This window comes from Pempheris klunzingeri, chromosome 22, assembly GCF_042242105.1.
Source record: "Pempheris klunzingeri isolate RE-2024b chromosome 22, fPemKlu1.hap1, whole genome shotgun sequence".
NCBI lineage: Eukaryota > Metazoa > Chordata > Actinopteri > Acropomatiformes > Pempheridae > Pempheris > Pempheris klunzingeri.
Genome location: NC_092033.1, coordinates 16,729,142 through 16,744,407, shown reverse-complemented (window position 1 = coordinate 16,744,407; position 15,266 = coordinate 16,729,142). Strand labels below are relative to the sequence as shown.

General features: G+C 41.3%; 1 protein-coding gene across 1 annotated transcript in view; it reads left to right on the top strand.

Annotated features, from left to right (window-relative positions):
• tmtc1 (transmembrane O-mannosyltransferase targeting cadherins 1) overlaps positions 1-15,266 on the top strand; it is a 119,434-nt gene that overhangs the window by 26,890 nt on the left and 77,278 nt on the right. The window contains exons 3-4 of the mRNA XM_070853952.1: positions 2,244-2,317; positions 3,622-3,798. Coding sequence (XP_070710053.1) covers positions 2,244-2,317; positions 3,622-3,798 — 251 coding nt within the window. The remainder of the gene's footprint in view (positions 1-2,243; positions 2,318-3,621; positions 3,799-15,266) is intronic.

Here is a 15,266-nt window from a genome sequence, read left to right as displayed (position 1 = left end):
AGACAGCCAGAGCCCAACAGCATTTGGCTGGTTGTAAATTGTCTGACAATTTCTTTTACCCAGGCCTGTCTAGTCAGTGTTTTACAGCAGGTATTTTCAGCCAGGCAGCCGAGCCGGTCAGAAGCATTTAATAAATAAGAACGGTGATGGGAAGTGGGAACAACTTCCTCTGGAGAACTGGTTCAGAATGATCCTATCCAATGGAGTCGTATACTTCTGAGCTTATCTGTTCTGTTTATCTGACATTTGTGCTTGGCAAAACAATATAGAAATGTTCCGAGATGGGACTTTAATTTCACTAAGAACGATGACAGCAGTGCAAAGTTGTAATGTCTGTAAAATGATCCATTCTAATGCTCAGTATTTGACTCTCGACACACGAGTGCCACTGCTTCCTAACTGAGCAGCACGTCCACCACTGAGGCCAAATATCTGATGTTATAATAATATTAGCAGCACATAGCCAGGCTTAGCAGATTTTTTTTCCCCCCCACATCTTAGAGGGTGTTCTCCACAGCTGGAGACGCTGTTAGCTCAGACGGATCCAGAATCCTACCAGAAAAAGCAGACATGCTTATCTTTTGTTGATTTTATGGCAGAAAACCTGTGTAGACTTTATTTCACACAGGAAATTGATCGGGAATCAATAAGGAACTCAATAAAGCATGGGATGGATAATCAGAATCAATAATAGCATTGGTATAAAAAAAAACTCGTATCATTTCCCTTCCCTAGAGAAGAACGCTGGCGCTAATCATTAAACCATGTGTTATTGTGCTGTGCAGTAAAGGAAAGAAGAGGATGTAATACAGCTGCAAGACATGTAGTGTTTTCGGTGTAAGGGCTGCTGCTTCCACTTGGAGAGTGTAGAGTTGTCATAATGCTTTATTTATGATTGGAAACAAACTCAATGTTCTGTCTTAACTACACCAACACTAACACTAACACGCTCAAATCATATTCAGCACTGCTAGCATCGGGCTTGCGGTGTCGGTTGGTCTACCACTTTGGTCCAGACTGAAATATCTCAGCAACTATTGAGAGGGTTGCCATGAAACAGAGATCGTGGTCCCCAGGGGATGGATCCATTGACTTTTCATTAAGTGCCACCACATGGTCAACATTTTAGGTGTTTTTAGGTGTTTGTTTTAGGTGTATTATATCTCTGATATATACGTATTACACGGATTGGGACAAACTTTTGTTTGCACATTAATGTTTCCTAGAGGATGAATCCTCATGTCTTTGGTGATCCTCTTATTTTCATCTAGTGAGAGACCATGAGACTATTTTTTTTTAAATTTATGGTATGAGTAAAATGTCCCAAGACATTTCTGCCCCCCTCATGATGAAATTTATTAACTTTGGTGACCCTTGTCAGGTCAAGTTTTGATTTGTAGTTTGGTTAATGACCAAATGCCTGCAAAAGTAATGATCATTTCATATTTTCTATCACTTTTTACGCAAGAGCAAAACATTTATATGTGTACCAGAATTTTCGCTGACTTTGCGAGTAATTGTTCTGACTTGAGGGGGCATTCAGGTGAATTCTTTCAGTCGAAAACTCGACTGGACTATAACACCACAGGTATGAAAAAATAATCATGCGTTTGGGGGCTTTAAAGCTACGCCTGCTGCCCTGTTTGGTATGTTAATGGATGTTTGTGTTATAGCCCGGGCACACCCACCAAGCATATATCAAAGACTGTTGCAAAATGTGACACACTTCTGGCAGGACATAAAAATAAAGCAGGAGAACAGCGCAAGCACTTCTGAGGGTTATTTTCTAGGAGCTGTTAAAAAATGTGGAAAATGTGGGGAAATGCTACCAGAATGAACACCTGGATCGCTGTCCTTAGGATGCTTCCTCTATATTTGCGGGGCTATTTTTAGCAGATGCTGTAGGTTGGGCAAACAAGCTTGACTACGATAATCTACTGTATGTTCTTTCCCAGTTTTTTTTATTGCTATTTATGCTCAACTTCAAAGAAAACGCCTCAAAGCGAACACATACATGACCAGCCGTATTCTACAAACGCTTCAATCCTCATTCGTGGCTAAAAAACACCTGTACGAGTCAGATTTAGAGTCCGATTCCGTAGAGACAGTGATGTGCAGCAGGTCAAGTTGTGCAACTCATTGTAGCGTAGCAACATAATGGTCTCCACATGGACATCCATCCCTGTTTCCTCGCCAGAGCTGTGAGAAATCTCTAAAAATCAGTGTGTATGTGTGTGTTTCAGGTGTCTGGTATCGTGGGCAGGGCTGATGTCTTGGCCTGTCTGCTGTTCTTGCTGACGTTCCTCTCCTATATCAGGTGAGATTCCTCTGTTGTACCCTCCACTCAAACGTTCATATCCAGGGATCAGACAAAGTAACATAAGCATTCGTGCAACGCAGGGACCTTATCACAGACGCAAGCATTGCTACCAAGATGTCGGTGCAAACCGCAGTATGACTGCTTGTAGTGTCCAGAGAACCATCCAATTGACTTGCTCAGCAACACACCTACGAAGGGTGGGTGGAGCTGATCTGAATGTTGTCCACCAAAATGTGTTTGCAATAGCACAAAGCATTCAGGAAATATGATTCTTTGTAATATAAGCCCTACCTGTAGGACTTAAGCAAACTTTGTGAGCAAAAGCTGTAACAAAACTGCATAGATTATCAAAAATCCAAAACAGCAACATTTTCCGACCCAGAGTTCAGAGTTGCTGAAAATTTGTAGGAGTGGTGGAAAAAAAAAACAGATTTGGTCTAATGTTAAAACAGCGGAAAATTGATCTAGACACAAAGGGACGTGGCTTGAATGGACCCACAGAATTTTTTTCCTGAGGCTTACTGTTCAAAGGTTACAGACCAGAACTTTAAAGTCTGTCATTAAAGCGCCCCCATAAGGCCAAATGGCACCACAGTTTTTCACTGCTCTTCCTTGGGTCCTCAGCAATACACCTGCCAAGTCTCAAGAAAATCAAAGAACACACAAGATCGAACCCTTACTCAAGCTCATTTTTAACTAAGCTTCCACTCAAGTCCAACATGTCACTAACCTTTTTGACTTCATAGGGATTTAAGGGTCAACACTTAGAAATGTGAATCACGACCAGGCTCGACAGTTAATTTGGCATGTAAAGAGCAGGGCTAGTTGATTGACAGTTGTATAGCAGAATCCCACTTATCTGTGAATGGGTCAGCGGGAATACCAGCTGAACTGATACGTTTAATTAATAGATTAAAAGTCAGTTACAGCCTTAATCACGTAGCTCTGAAATCTCACATCAAAGAACAGTCAGATTTGTGGCAAAGGCTGCTAATTAGCATTTAGCCAAATATGACTGCTTTTATCTGTTTTTTTCATCTGTGATTTGTGTTACTTATATTGCACGAATGCAAATGAATCCTGAATCTGAACACATTCAATCTTATTTGGAGCCTAGACCCACTTTAACGCAATGAACCAATTCTCTTGACTTATTTTAATCACTCTTCAACGTGATTATTATACTAAACAGTAAGTGTCTTGTCCTCCTGCCATTCTCTTTCTCTCTCTCTGTGTGGCTGGGCTAAGGCTAACCTGTTATCAACTGTCATTATAAAACAAAAACCTCCTCTGTCTCTCAGGAGTATGGGCGTGTGCGTCTCTGAGGACACCCTGCCCTCCACGGTGTCAGCGTGGTGTCTGCTTGTCAGTTTGTTTCTGGGAACCTGTGCCATGCTGGTGAAGGAGACGGGCATCACCGTGTTTGGAGTGTGCATTCTCTACGACGCCCTGGTGCTCTGTCGCAAGCCTCTCATCCAGTAAGCTCACACAGTCTACACTTTATGTTTTGTTTTTCTGTCGTGTCTTGATATATGTGGCAGTGGTTTTTCAGCGATGCTTGGCTTCACATTTACACAGCTAGACTCGTTTCTAGCTGGGAGCTGCACCCTGCTACCATGGACAATTTGGTTTGGAGACTAATCATTCATTTTTCTGAAACTGTGTACACAAATACCTACAGATAGATAGATAGATGCATAGATAGATAGATAGATACATAGATAGATAGATAGATAGATACATAGATAGATAGATAGATAGATACATAGATAGATAGATAGATAGATACATACATAGATACATAGATAGATAGATACATAGATAGATAGATAGATAGATACATAGATACATAGATAGATAGGTACATAGATAGATAGATAGATACAAAGAAAGAAAGAAATACTTTATTGATCCCTGGGGGGAAATTCTGGTGTTACAGCAGTAAAGGAGTAAAAGTGAGTAAAAGTGACCACCACCATGAATACAGACAAATAAATAAGCGGATAAAAAGATAAAAAATGTGCAGATTAAAACCAAAGTGCGATTTAAATAAAACTGTAGTGCAAGTTGAAGAACAGAAGTACATATTAGTGTTAAATAGCAGAGGGTGCTGAAGCAGCCAGAGTCGAGTTGTTAAACAGTGTTATGGCTGTTGGCAGGAATGATTTCCTGTATCTGTCCTTGTAACTCTGTGTTTTTAATGTACATGTTGGTGTTGTGGAACTTTTGTCCACCAGTTTGACACTTCAGGTGTTCTACTCGCTCCAGCACCTTCATTACACACGTACGGGGGGGGGGGTTAGGAGTATGGGCTGTCTTTTATTTATTTTTTGGGGTTTTCTGATCGACGTGTGAAGTATTGAGACGCCTTGCAAACTTATCATACACAGAGCCGTGTTTGAAATACCAATCTCCACAAACGTGGATGGTTTTGGAAGAATTTTGGGGTTTGGGAGTCAGAAGCTTTGGCACAATGCATCCTGGTACATTTAGGCACTGCCAGCGTGGCTCTATGAGTAGGAGAGCTCAGCTTCCTTGGTGAAAGTAGCTCACACTGAGGTATTTATTTGTGTATTTATTTTCCTGCAATGGCACTCAGTTACAGCAACGCTAACGCTTTTCATGAGCAGTGGCAAAAGTGGGTTACACTGCCAGTAATGGGAATTAATTGACGGTGGCACATTTAATTCTGTTTCTACATTAGAGACCAAGGGTAATGCACTATTCTGATTAGAGGGAAAATATTAGAAGGGGAAAAGACTCAACACCAGGCCGGAGATCAAAGGAAAACCGGAAACATCTCCACCCACAGCAGTTAGAGCCATCGACCCATAGCTGGTGTGACGTAGTGCTGTGGAGCATTACGCACCTCCTGCAGGAGATCATACCGGCTCAGCCCAAGTCACATAGTGCAAAAAGAAGCATTCATGGTGCCGAGTGGGAATGAAGTCAACGAACAATCAAAATAATGATCATTTTAAGCTGCTATATTAAGGTCAAATTGTTGCATAATATTGCTTTAACCCAATGGGAAGGTGCTTAATGGCTCTCTGGTTAACTTTTTGCTTCCTTTATGCTGTTGAATAAGTCTGCAGTTTTGCATATATTGCTCAAGAAAATGAATAATGTTGTGATATTAAAACAGCGATGACAAATGTGAACAATACATGGATGGAACAGGAAAGAATAAGTTATACGTAGTCATGTTTGAACAAAGTATTACTATCCATGTCACTACTTGACACAATGTGGAGTTGTGTTTCTTCTGAATATGTTGATTTGCTCCAACAGACCTATTTTACAACACATTTTTAAATTCAACTACTGGCAGACAAATGGCTGTGTCCAGGTAACACAATTCCACAATGTTGCTGTTGAACTGCTCATTCAACACCTACATTGTTCACACCACTGATTAAAGTGGACATTGGAAATAGGCCACAGTCTCAGATGTCACTGTGAGTAAAGGAGCTTTTCTTCAACTTGTTTAGCATATTTGGATTTATTTGTTTCTGCTGCTTGATCGCCAATGATGTTACCTATGACTTCTTTGTATGTAGCGTTTCCTGATATGAGTGATTCGGTATTAGCAAAGGGGCAATTAGTTATGTAGCAGTAAAGCAGTAATAACAGACAATGTCATACAATAACACACAATATCCAAAAAGAAGCAATAAGAAGTACAAAATTAGTATAACTACTAAAACTAAAGCCATATTTACCAAGCGTTGTTGAGCTGATGTCAGTAAAGAGATTTGCCCAAAAAGTTATGAGAGGAGATCATTGCCTTGCACAAACAAGGGAAAGGATACAAAAAGACGGCAAAGGCACTGAATGTTCCTTGAGATGCTGTTGGAATAATAGTTCACAAGTTCAAAGCTAAAGGAGCACTGGCTACACTGCCTAGACGTGGCAGAAAGAGGAAGCTAGCAACGACTGCCACCAGGAGGCCAAAAACCCTCGAGTGAGTGCAAAAGACCTGCAGTAAGACTTGGTGGCAGCAGGCACTGAGGTTTCAGTTTCTACAGTAAGGTGCACACTAAACGCTGAAGGCCTCCAAGGCTGAACTCCAAGACGTTCACCAGCACTGACCCAAAAGCACAAGACAAGTCTGCTCCAATAAGCTCAAAGCCATATAAATAAGGAAAAAAAAAGTTGTGGGATTCTGTTCTGTGGAGCGATGAAACAAAACTGGAACTTTTCAGGTCTACGGGTCAGCAGTATGTCTGGAGGAGGAGGAGTGAGGCAGACGCTGAAAAGAACACCCTGCCTACAGTGAAGCATGGTGGATGCTCTGGAGCTGCTTTGCTTCTTTTGGCACTGGAAATCTGCAGCGTTTGGAGGGCAAGATGGATTCACCACCGAGGCTTGGCTTCAGAAAGTCAGTCAGTCCAGAGGTCCTGGATGATACTAGAGTGGCCGTCACGGTCACCTGACTTGAATCACATAGAAAATCGGTGTTGGGATTTGAAGAAAGACGTTGCAGGACGCGAACCCAAGATTATTTGAGCGCTTGAGGCTATTGCCCGTGAGGAATGGGCTAAGATTCCTGAGGAATGCTGTCAGAACCAGGTGTCTGGCTGTGCATCACATCTGCAGCAGGTCAGATCAGCGAAAGGGTGCTTGTCAAGAAGGAGCTGAGTAACTGTGAGACTGCAGTAGTCATTAAAAGTGATAGATTTTGTTGAATTTGGAGAAACCACCTGTAATATTAGTTTAGAAGCATACATGCAGGAAAAAAAGTAAAAATTGTCTCAATAACAAATTCCTCAATCACTGCCAACACTAAGCTCAGCTAGCTGTCTCAGACAAAAAGCATATTGGTGTTACAATCAACAATTTCTAACTCCTGACCGTTCATTTTAGTGCCGACAAGATTACAAGTGATGTAATTTTAGTGTCCAACCCAAAATGCTCAACGATGCGTGCTCATTTTGACAAGGTCGTCCTCTGAGGCTTCTTTTGCAAGGAGAAAAAGATGTGGAGATTTTTTGATGAGGCATGCTGGTGGACTGTGAGCACTACAGATGGCAGATGTAACAATGTCACAGCGTCGGACGAGCGATGTTTCCTTCGTGTGTTTGCACTGAATTCAGTCAATTGACTGTCCTTCCTGTGTGCCTGTGTGGCTTTACACAGATGCCATTAACCATGTCCCACTTTTTACCAGCACACTCTGCTGCTGCTGCTGCTGCTGTGTTTCTCCGTCCCCATCTCGGTCCTCTTAAAAGAAGCCTGCAGTGATAATGGAGGACAGATGCCTGAAGGGCAGAGAGCTTCAGATAAAACACACTCGGGTCTCTCCTGTCTCTTCATCATTCCAACGGTGCTCCTTTCTCTTATTCTAATGGACCATAACAGTGTTTTGTATGTTTTAGGCCATTAACCACAAATCACATATATATATTTTACATTACTGCCAGCTGTTTTCTAAAGTACCACATACGTTTTCAGATTGATTTCCTACCTTCCAGGCAGCCTCTGGGTTCTCAGTAGTCAGTCAGTGTTTTCTTTTTTTTTTTTTTTTTTTTTTGGTTACAGCTTCCACATTAATCAGTTGCATAGTAGCTTACAGTCACAGACCTTCCCCAGACACATAAGGCAAACAGAATGACAGAACAAAGGTGTGTGTGCGTGTATATATTAATATGCTCTAATGTGTTGTGAGGAGCGTGGTGATAGCTGGTCGCAAGAGACGGGCTGGTACCGCAGAAGAAACATTCAAGTAACTGAACTGCTATCTAGAAGGAGTGGAGGATCTGTCTGTGGTAACAAATCACACCTGAGATCCATCATATTTATTATGTTGTAGTTTGCAACTTAACATTTTAGCTTTGAAGTAACACTCCAATAAAATGCAGTTCCTGCACTGATGGCTATCACTGTGAATCAAAAAAGCAACAGCAATAGATCAGTGAACTTTGTCTGAAGTGATGGAGCAGGCCATCCCAGGCCATCCCAGGCCATCCCAGGCCATCCCAGGCCATCCCAGGTCACAGATTTCCTTGCAGACTTGCTGTGTTCTTTGTTTTTCCACTTTAATATTCAAATGCATAGTCTTATGGGATGTTGGGACTGCGATAATGAAGGCAATTTATGAGACAAAGAAGCAGGGAACAATTGTAACGCATCATAAACAAGTATTAATATATATATACTCTTCTAAGCCATGAGGTTAAAGCCAACCAAAACTTTTCTCTCTGAACTAAGTCTGTTCCCTTTTTGCATCGTAACATGTTCAAATAATTAATGGAGAAGACCTAAAGGGAAGTCATTGTGATGGATTATCCATCTGCTGCAAGTTTCAGGTCTCTGCAAGTTGATGTTCATTAAGTCTTGACATTTTGGAAACCAGTGGTTGCCTGGAAGGAAGGAAACTTACATTTATCAATCAAAAAAAAAGCAGCGCGCTTATCGTCGAGCAGCGACGTGAAAAAACAGCGGCGTTCCAGCTTTAATGCTGCAATTTTCACAGTCTGAAAGGAATTCTCCACATTCATCCAGGAAGTCTCAGCGTTAGCCATATCATTGTGTCCACATGTTGCTGTAAGCCTGATAAAGATGTTCCCCCCTGTCTGCAGGGTCCCAGCGGGGAGTGAGGAGTGTGTGGGTGTGTGTGGGTGTGTGTGGTTGTGCAAACGGGGAAAAAAAAAGGGGGGGGGGACAATCCTTGGGCAGGATGCCATTGAAAGAGCTGCAATTTACAGCCAAAAACTAAAACCTGTGTTCTGGCTTTCAAAGGCCGTGTGTGCGCGTGTAAGAGCACGTGTGTGTGTTTCTTGTCATTCACGTAAGTGTGCGCGCGTGCCTCCATGTGTGAGTCTGGCCATGCCAAAGCCAGGTCCAGATGTTTTGGGAGCCTCCCTGCTGTGTAAGCCAGCCTGGAATGTTCTGGAATTAGCCTGCCGCCACTGGCTGGGCACGCCGATAACACACTGAAAGGCTGCATGCTTGGGGAGGTGTATGTGTGTGCCTGTATTGAGTTTAATCGGTATTAGAGGTTATTTTAGGGAAACCACCCCGAAGCAATCTGTCACTTAGAAGTGTGGCAAACGTCCAGAGGACTGCAGGGCCTTTTACAGTGTGTGTGTGTGTGTGTGTGTGTGTTAGAGTATGTATCTCCCTACATACGTGATTGATTAATTGGCGTTGACTTTTTTTCTTCAATGAGTGACATCATGTGACAGCATGTGCAAGAATTGAGTGAATTTCTTACTTATGATATTTACATTTAAACTTAAAGAAATAAGAATGTACAGGTTTCTCATACTCTTAAGTTACTATTGTTGTTTTCACCACAGGAGCTTTTCAGTTTTTTACGGCCAATTTAAGATTGCCATAAGAGGTAAGAGCCCCCTGAAAAGTCCCCCCCCGACTAATATTTTCCAGTTTCTGTGAACTATTGAGGTACAGCTTTGCATACTACTAGTATTCACATACTAAGCAAGCGAGTGGATTATTACTGTTACTGTTATTACTATTAGAAGTGATATAAGGGGGAAAAAGGGTGGATATTACTCATGAGATTTACGACAAAATAACGCAGTTGACTTTGCAAGAAGTCAAAGAAGTGCGAGATAAAAAAAAAAACAAAGAGAAAGCATGTGCAATTGAGAGTAAACATGAGGGAACAAGCGAGAGATCAAGAGAAACAAGCAAGTGTAGAGAAAAACAGAACATTTAATTTTTGATTCAACACAGCTACCAATAAAACACGCAGCAGTTCACTGCTTTGATTTAGGAGTTTCCTGTCTGCTTCCCACCTTGGCAGGGCTCGTGCATCAAGTCATTATATCCATGCAAAAAAGATATTGGTACATTTATCGCTACGTTCCATATGATGGATCATTACCCGGTGCTGGCAGATATCCTAAGTTCTGTTATTGTTATCCGTATTACATCAGATTAGTGCAGCCTGGGTTTAATTCTTGGTTGTGAATGATTGCGGTTTATTATAATTTCTCTCTTCTGCTAATAATCCCAATTCGTACAGGGAAACTGTAAATAGTCAATAGTGAATGATGTTCACCGTTTGCCTTCATTTTCTCCTCCAAAAAAAGTTTGGTTAACTTGAGGGTTTGTTTAGAACCCGTCTGATCATGTCATCAGTGTTTGCATATTGCTCAATGCAATATCACTGATCCACTACGCTCCTCATGTCCCCCAGTCTGGGTTTGGCCGCCGGTTAGTTTACACTCTCAGTGTTATGTCTTCCTCTAGATTAGTGCCAGGCTCATTGCAAACATTTAATACTGTAAAACTCACTCTCTGTCATGCATACACACACACACGCACACACACGCAGCAGTAAGCCTGTGTAATAGCAGTGGTAGTGGTGTAAAGCCGGCAGAGGGCTGCTGCACTGCGATAATGTCAGTGTAGAGCAGGCAGCCAGAGCGTGTGGAGGGATACAGATGTCTCTCTGCAGGATTTAGAGTTTTTTTTTTTTCATGTTTCTCTCACTCTCTGACTCTGACTGAACGTCCTGGTAAACAAACTGTGTTGACTTTGTTCCTGCCTCAGCCAGAATTACAAGCGCAGTCAATGGGGAGCGGCTTTACTGTCGCAACCTTTTAGCATTCAGATTTGCCTTTAGATCCTGGTTTCACTCAGCTGCAAGGTGATCTGCTTCCTGAGAGACAGCAACACGCACAGACATACACACAAACACAGTGCACTCGAAGGACATCTCATTAATTTACGTTTTTTTCTTGGAGATTTACCTGAACCCTCACCATAACCCTGACGTAACCTTACCCAGACCTTAAACCAAGTCTTCACTTACAGATTACATAAAAAGGCGATGCTAAGCATTAGTCAGAAACGAAGGGAATTGAGAGAATTAAGTAGAGAAAGTAGTTCAGTTTTGTGCTGGTGATAAACAAAATTTCTCAACGCTACATTCACATTGAAGGCCTTAGTGCTCATATCCAATTTATCTGTTTGACTGTTCATATTATTTTGTACATGTGGCCAAATATTAGATTCCAGTGTGAACTGGTCACGGCCCTGAACTGATCTTAATAACAAAAATGTCACAAGCAGGCGAAAGACATACGGAGGGTCATGAATGACTGCACGGAAACAAATTTCCATCCAAAATGTCTGGATGTCGAGTGCTCAAGCACAAGCACCTCTCCACGTGAGCCTCACGGCAGGACACTAAGTTCAGACGACCAGTCGGCCTGAGAAAGCACGTAGGAGTTGGGCTGCATTGGCTGGCAGAAGGGGCGGGGGTACCGCGCACGACTTAAAAAGTCAAATGACATCCGATGTAACTGTTCAGACTGAAGTTGCATTGCGAAAAATGACACCTGACAACTCACACCTGTATCTGATTTAGGACCCCATATATAAGCGGCCAAAATCAGAATTGGAAAAAGATCAGATTCCATGTGATTTGATCAAATTGTTAGGAAAAAGTCACATATGAGCACTTTGGGTCACTTATGACCAAATACCTATAGTCTAAACAGGGATCACTTTGTGCACAGATGAGATGTAGCACTGTACACTGCCACTAAATACTCAAGCATGTGTAAGTGGGAATTGTGAGAATTGTGGAAGGAGCTTTAGTGATCAAATCCAGTGAACACTTGAAGGCCGATGTATTTTAACAGAATGTAGTGTTAGATGCTGGTTGGTATACAGAATATATCAGAATACTTGTTTTGCTGTTGATTAACATGTCTGAATAATCATATGAGGGATAAATGTAAATGACTAGAAGGGAAGAGGAAGTGAACAACTGATTCATTCATTTCTACACATGCACACGTCGCAGGTTAAAGGGTGTCTGTGTGGGTGTCTAGAATGAATTCTGAGTAAACAGCAGCTAAAGCCCAGCAGGCAGCCGGAGGTGATTCTCTCTGTCTCTATGTGTTAAGTGTGTTTACATGAAGGCCGATCGTTTGATTGCCGCCAGATTAACCTCTTGAACCCCACACGCTAATTTAGTGGAATCCTAATTAGAGATTTGTGATGCGGCCAAACTCTGTTCAGAGCCACAGCGCTGAAGACTACTTGAAAGTTTGGTGGAGATCCAAAACTATATAAGATAAATGCCAAATATATCAGGATGGACTAGAGAGAAATGGCTCAATTTTCCATTTAAAGTAAACATTTATCGATTGGAATCTTTCACCCACTTAACAGCACGCGACAGGGTATTTTGAGCAAAGCTGACAAAAACCTACATTTACCCTTTTTCACTCCACTCATTAACAGGCTTATGCCATAGTCTGGACATGTCGTAGCCAGGATATGCCATGTATTGTTTTTTTTTCCAGAATAAGTTAGGCTACTCAGAATGGCTCAGAAATTGGCACGCAAGTAATCCCACCCATAGTTTAAATGAGACATATTATGCTTGTTTTCAGGTTCACGCTTGTATTTTAGGGTCCCACATGAAAATGTTAACAAAAACACTGCACACTGCTCTTTTCAGTCTCTTCCGAAACACTCCTGTCTCTTTAAGGCGCCTTTCCCCAAACTGCTTTCCCAGTCTGCTCTGAATGGTCAGTTTCCACGAGCCCGAGCGGACGCTGCTCACCAATTCCTGCAACATCTTCAGAGATGATTAGATTTCCTCAGGACATGTAACGGGCTGCAACTAGAGATTATTTTCATTGTTGATAACCTGCAGATTAATAACAAATCTGTCGTTAAGTGGATGATGATGTGACTTTGTAGAACCACACGCAAATCCTCAGGGTCTAAGGTGACACCTTCAAATTTCTTGTTTTGTCTGTCTCAAAATCCAAAACCTGGAGATGTTCAACTGAAAATGATGTACTGAATGACTCCCCAACATCTGACAAGCAGGATCTAAAGAGTGTTTTTCATTCTGAAACAATTAATCAATTATCAAGGTAGTTGTAGATTGCTTCTCTGTCGGTCAATAATGGATTAATCAACTAACCAGACATGTACGAAGGAGAATTAATGGAAGTCAGGCAACTGCACAGTGTTCCAGGCATGAACAGAAAGTCTTTGTGATTACTGGGAATCAATTCAAGCTTTTACCAAAGTATGACCTTAATCTAGTTATTCAAAAGAGATCCTGTGTATCCTATTTCCTCACCTCGGAACATTGCAAGGTCCAGTGTTCCTCTGAGAGAGTATTTACCATGTAGCCCCGGATGAGGTGAACATGCCATTGGGTGAATGCTTGTATGAAGGCATTTGTTTCTTCCTCAAACCGCTATACAGGCAACCTGCTAGAACAAAAAAACACAATGCAAATGGGTTTAAATGCGATATCACGGTTGAATTTGTCAGTGTAATTCAGTATGCGCTGTTGTGGGATGTTGCCAGTGTGACAGACAGCCTTCCCAGTTCCTGTCTCCTTGTTAGGTATCCAAAGAAGATTAAACTGCTGCTGATTTAATTCAAAGCCTTAATTAAACCTCAACAGCTGCCAGTGGATCGTCTAAAAAGGCTAAGTGGTTGACAGACAGAGGGAGAGAGTTTGGGTATCTGTCAGAGATAACGAAGTCTGGAAGTAGAGAAATTGTTTGGAAGAATTCGAGATGAAGAGATAGAAACCAAGGGAGAGAAAGAGGCTGGAACTGTATGGAAATTCATTAACAGCCAAACTATTTAGTAAATACACACAGTGAGGAGAAATCTTTCTGAAAGTCAAGATTTGAGAGCCCACAGGAACAACGTTTTTAGTGAGAAATCCACATTTTATGCATGTTGTGTTTAAAGTCTGCTTTCGGTGTGTTTTGCAATTAGTTTGCCTGCCAGATTCCCTGCATTCAGAGAGGAGGCAGACTGCATGCCAACTGCTGGTTGACAGGATCTAATAGGATATATTCATATCCAATGATGATGACTGATGATACTTGAGGGTCAGATCAGGATGAGTTAGCTGTTCTGTTTGCGTGTGAAGAACTCAGAACAGTGTTGTATTGCCAAGACATTTTGTGCAGACACTGATGACTATGGTGATCCTCTGACTTGACTTTTTCAGTTGATTTCACTTTTGGCTCATGACCAAATACCTATAAAACTGATGACATTCCCATCAGCCTCGCTGTACTTTGTCCATGTTAGAGCTGACATGGATGTGAACTCTTAGTCTGGTTAGATTCTATAAACTGTGTCTACATTTATTTTGTGTGTTCACCAAACTACAAAATGAATTGTTGGGTGCTATCGAGCAAACATTCATTGTAAAACTACCAATCATTGCATTACCAACACAACATTCATAATACAAACTGTGTTCATGTTCTTTATTTTCTAATATACACACCAATTCAAGTGACTTCATTGGAATTCATTGGCAATGAAATTCTTGTTCTCAGGCTGTCAAAAGAAAATCACAAGTAAAGTGAGAAGCGCACTATGAACACTTTATCACAGGTGCAATATAAACCACCTGGCCAACTGGACTACCTCACACTGCATATTTGTACATACACACATATTTAGCTGAGCTAAATTCGGCTGCTTGTTCTAGATGTGTAAATTTTATTTAGATGTGTAAATTTTATTCTATTTTATTTTATACTGCTCTTTTTCTTTTAGTACTTCAAATTTATATAGATACCTTTAGTTTTTTACATTGTATTCTATATGTTTATTGTGGCTTAAACCGGGACCTGAGAGCATAATTTCGTGCCACCCCATGTGTAAACGTGTGTTGGTATGACAAATAAAGTTCCTTGAATCCTTGAAAAAGATCATTTGGATCTACGGTAAAGACATAAATAATGTTAAAGGTGAAATACAGGAATAAAATATACTATATATAAAATAGAAAAAAGTAAAACTTTAAGACTATTTGAAGAAGTTATGTTTTTGGCGCTTCTAAGTTGGCTTCATTTTTCCGCCGTGGAGGTTACCACTTCGGTGTGTCCCTTTCTCGGTTGTTCCCTGTAGTCTACAATCAGCTCTTTAGTTTTGCTGACATTGAGATTGATGTTGTCGTCGTGGC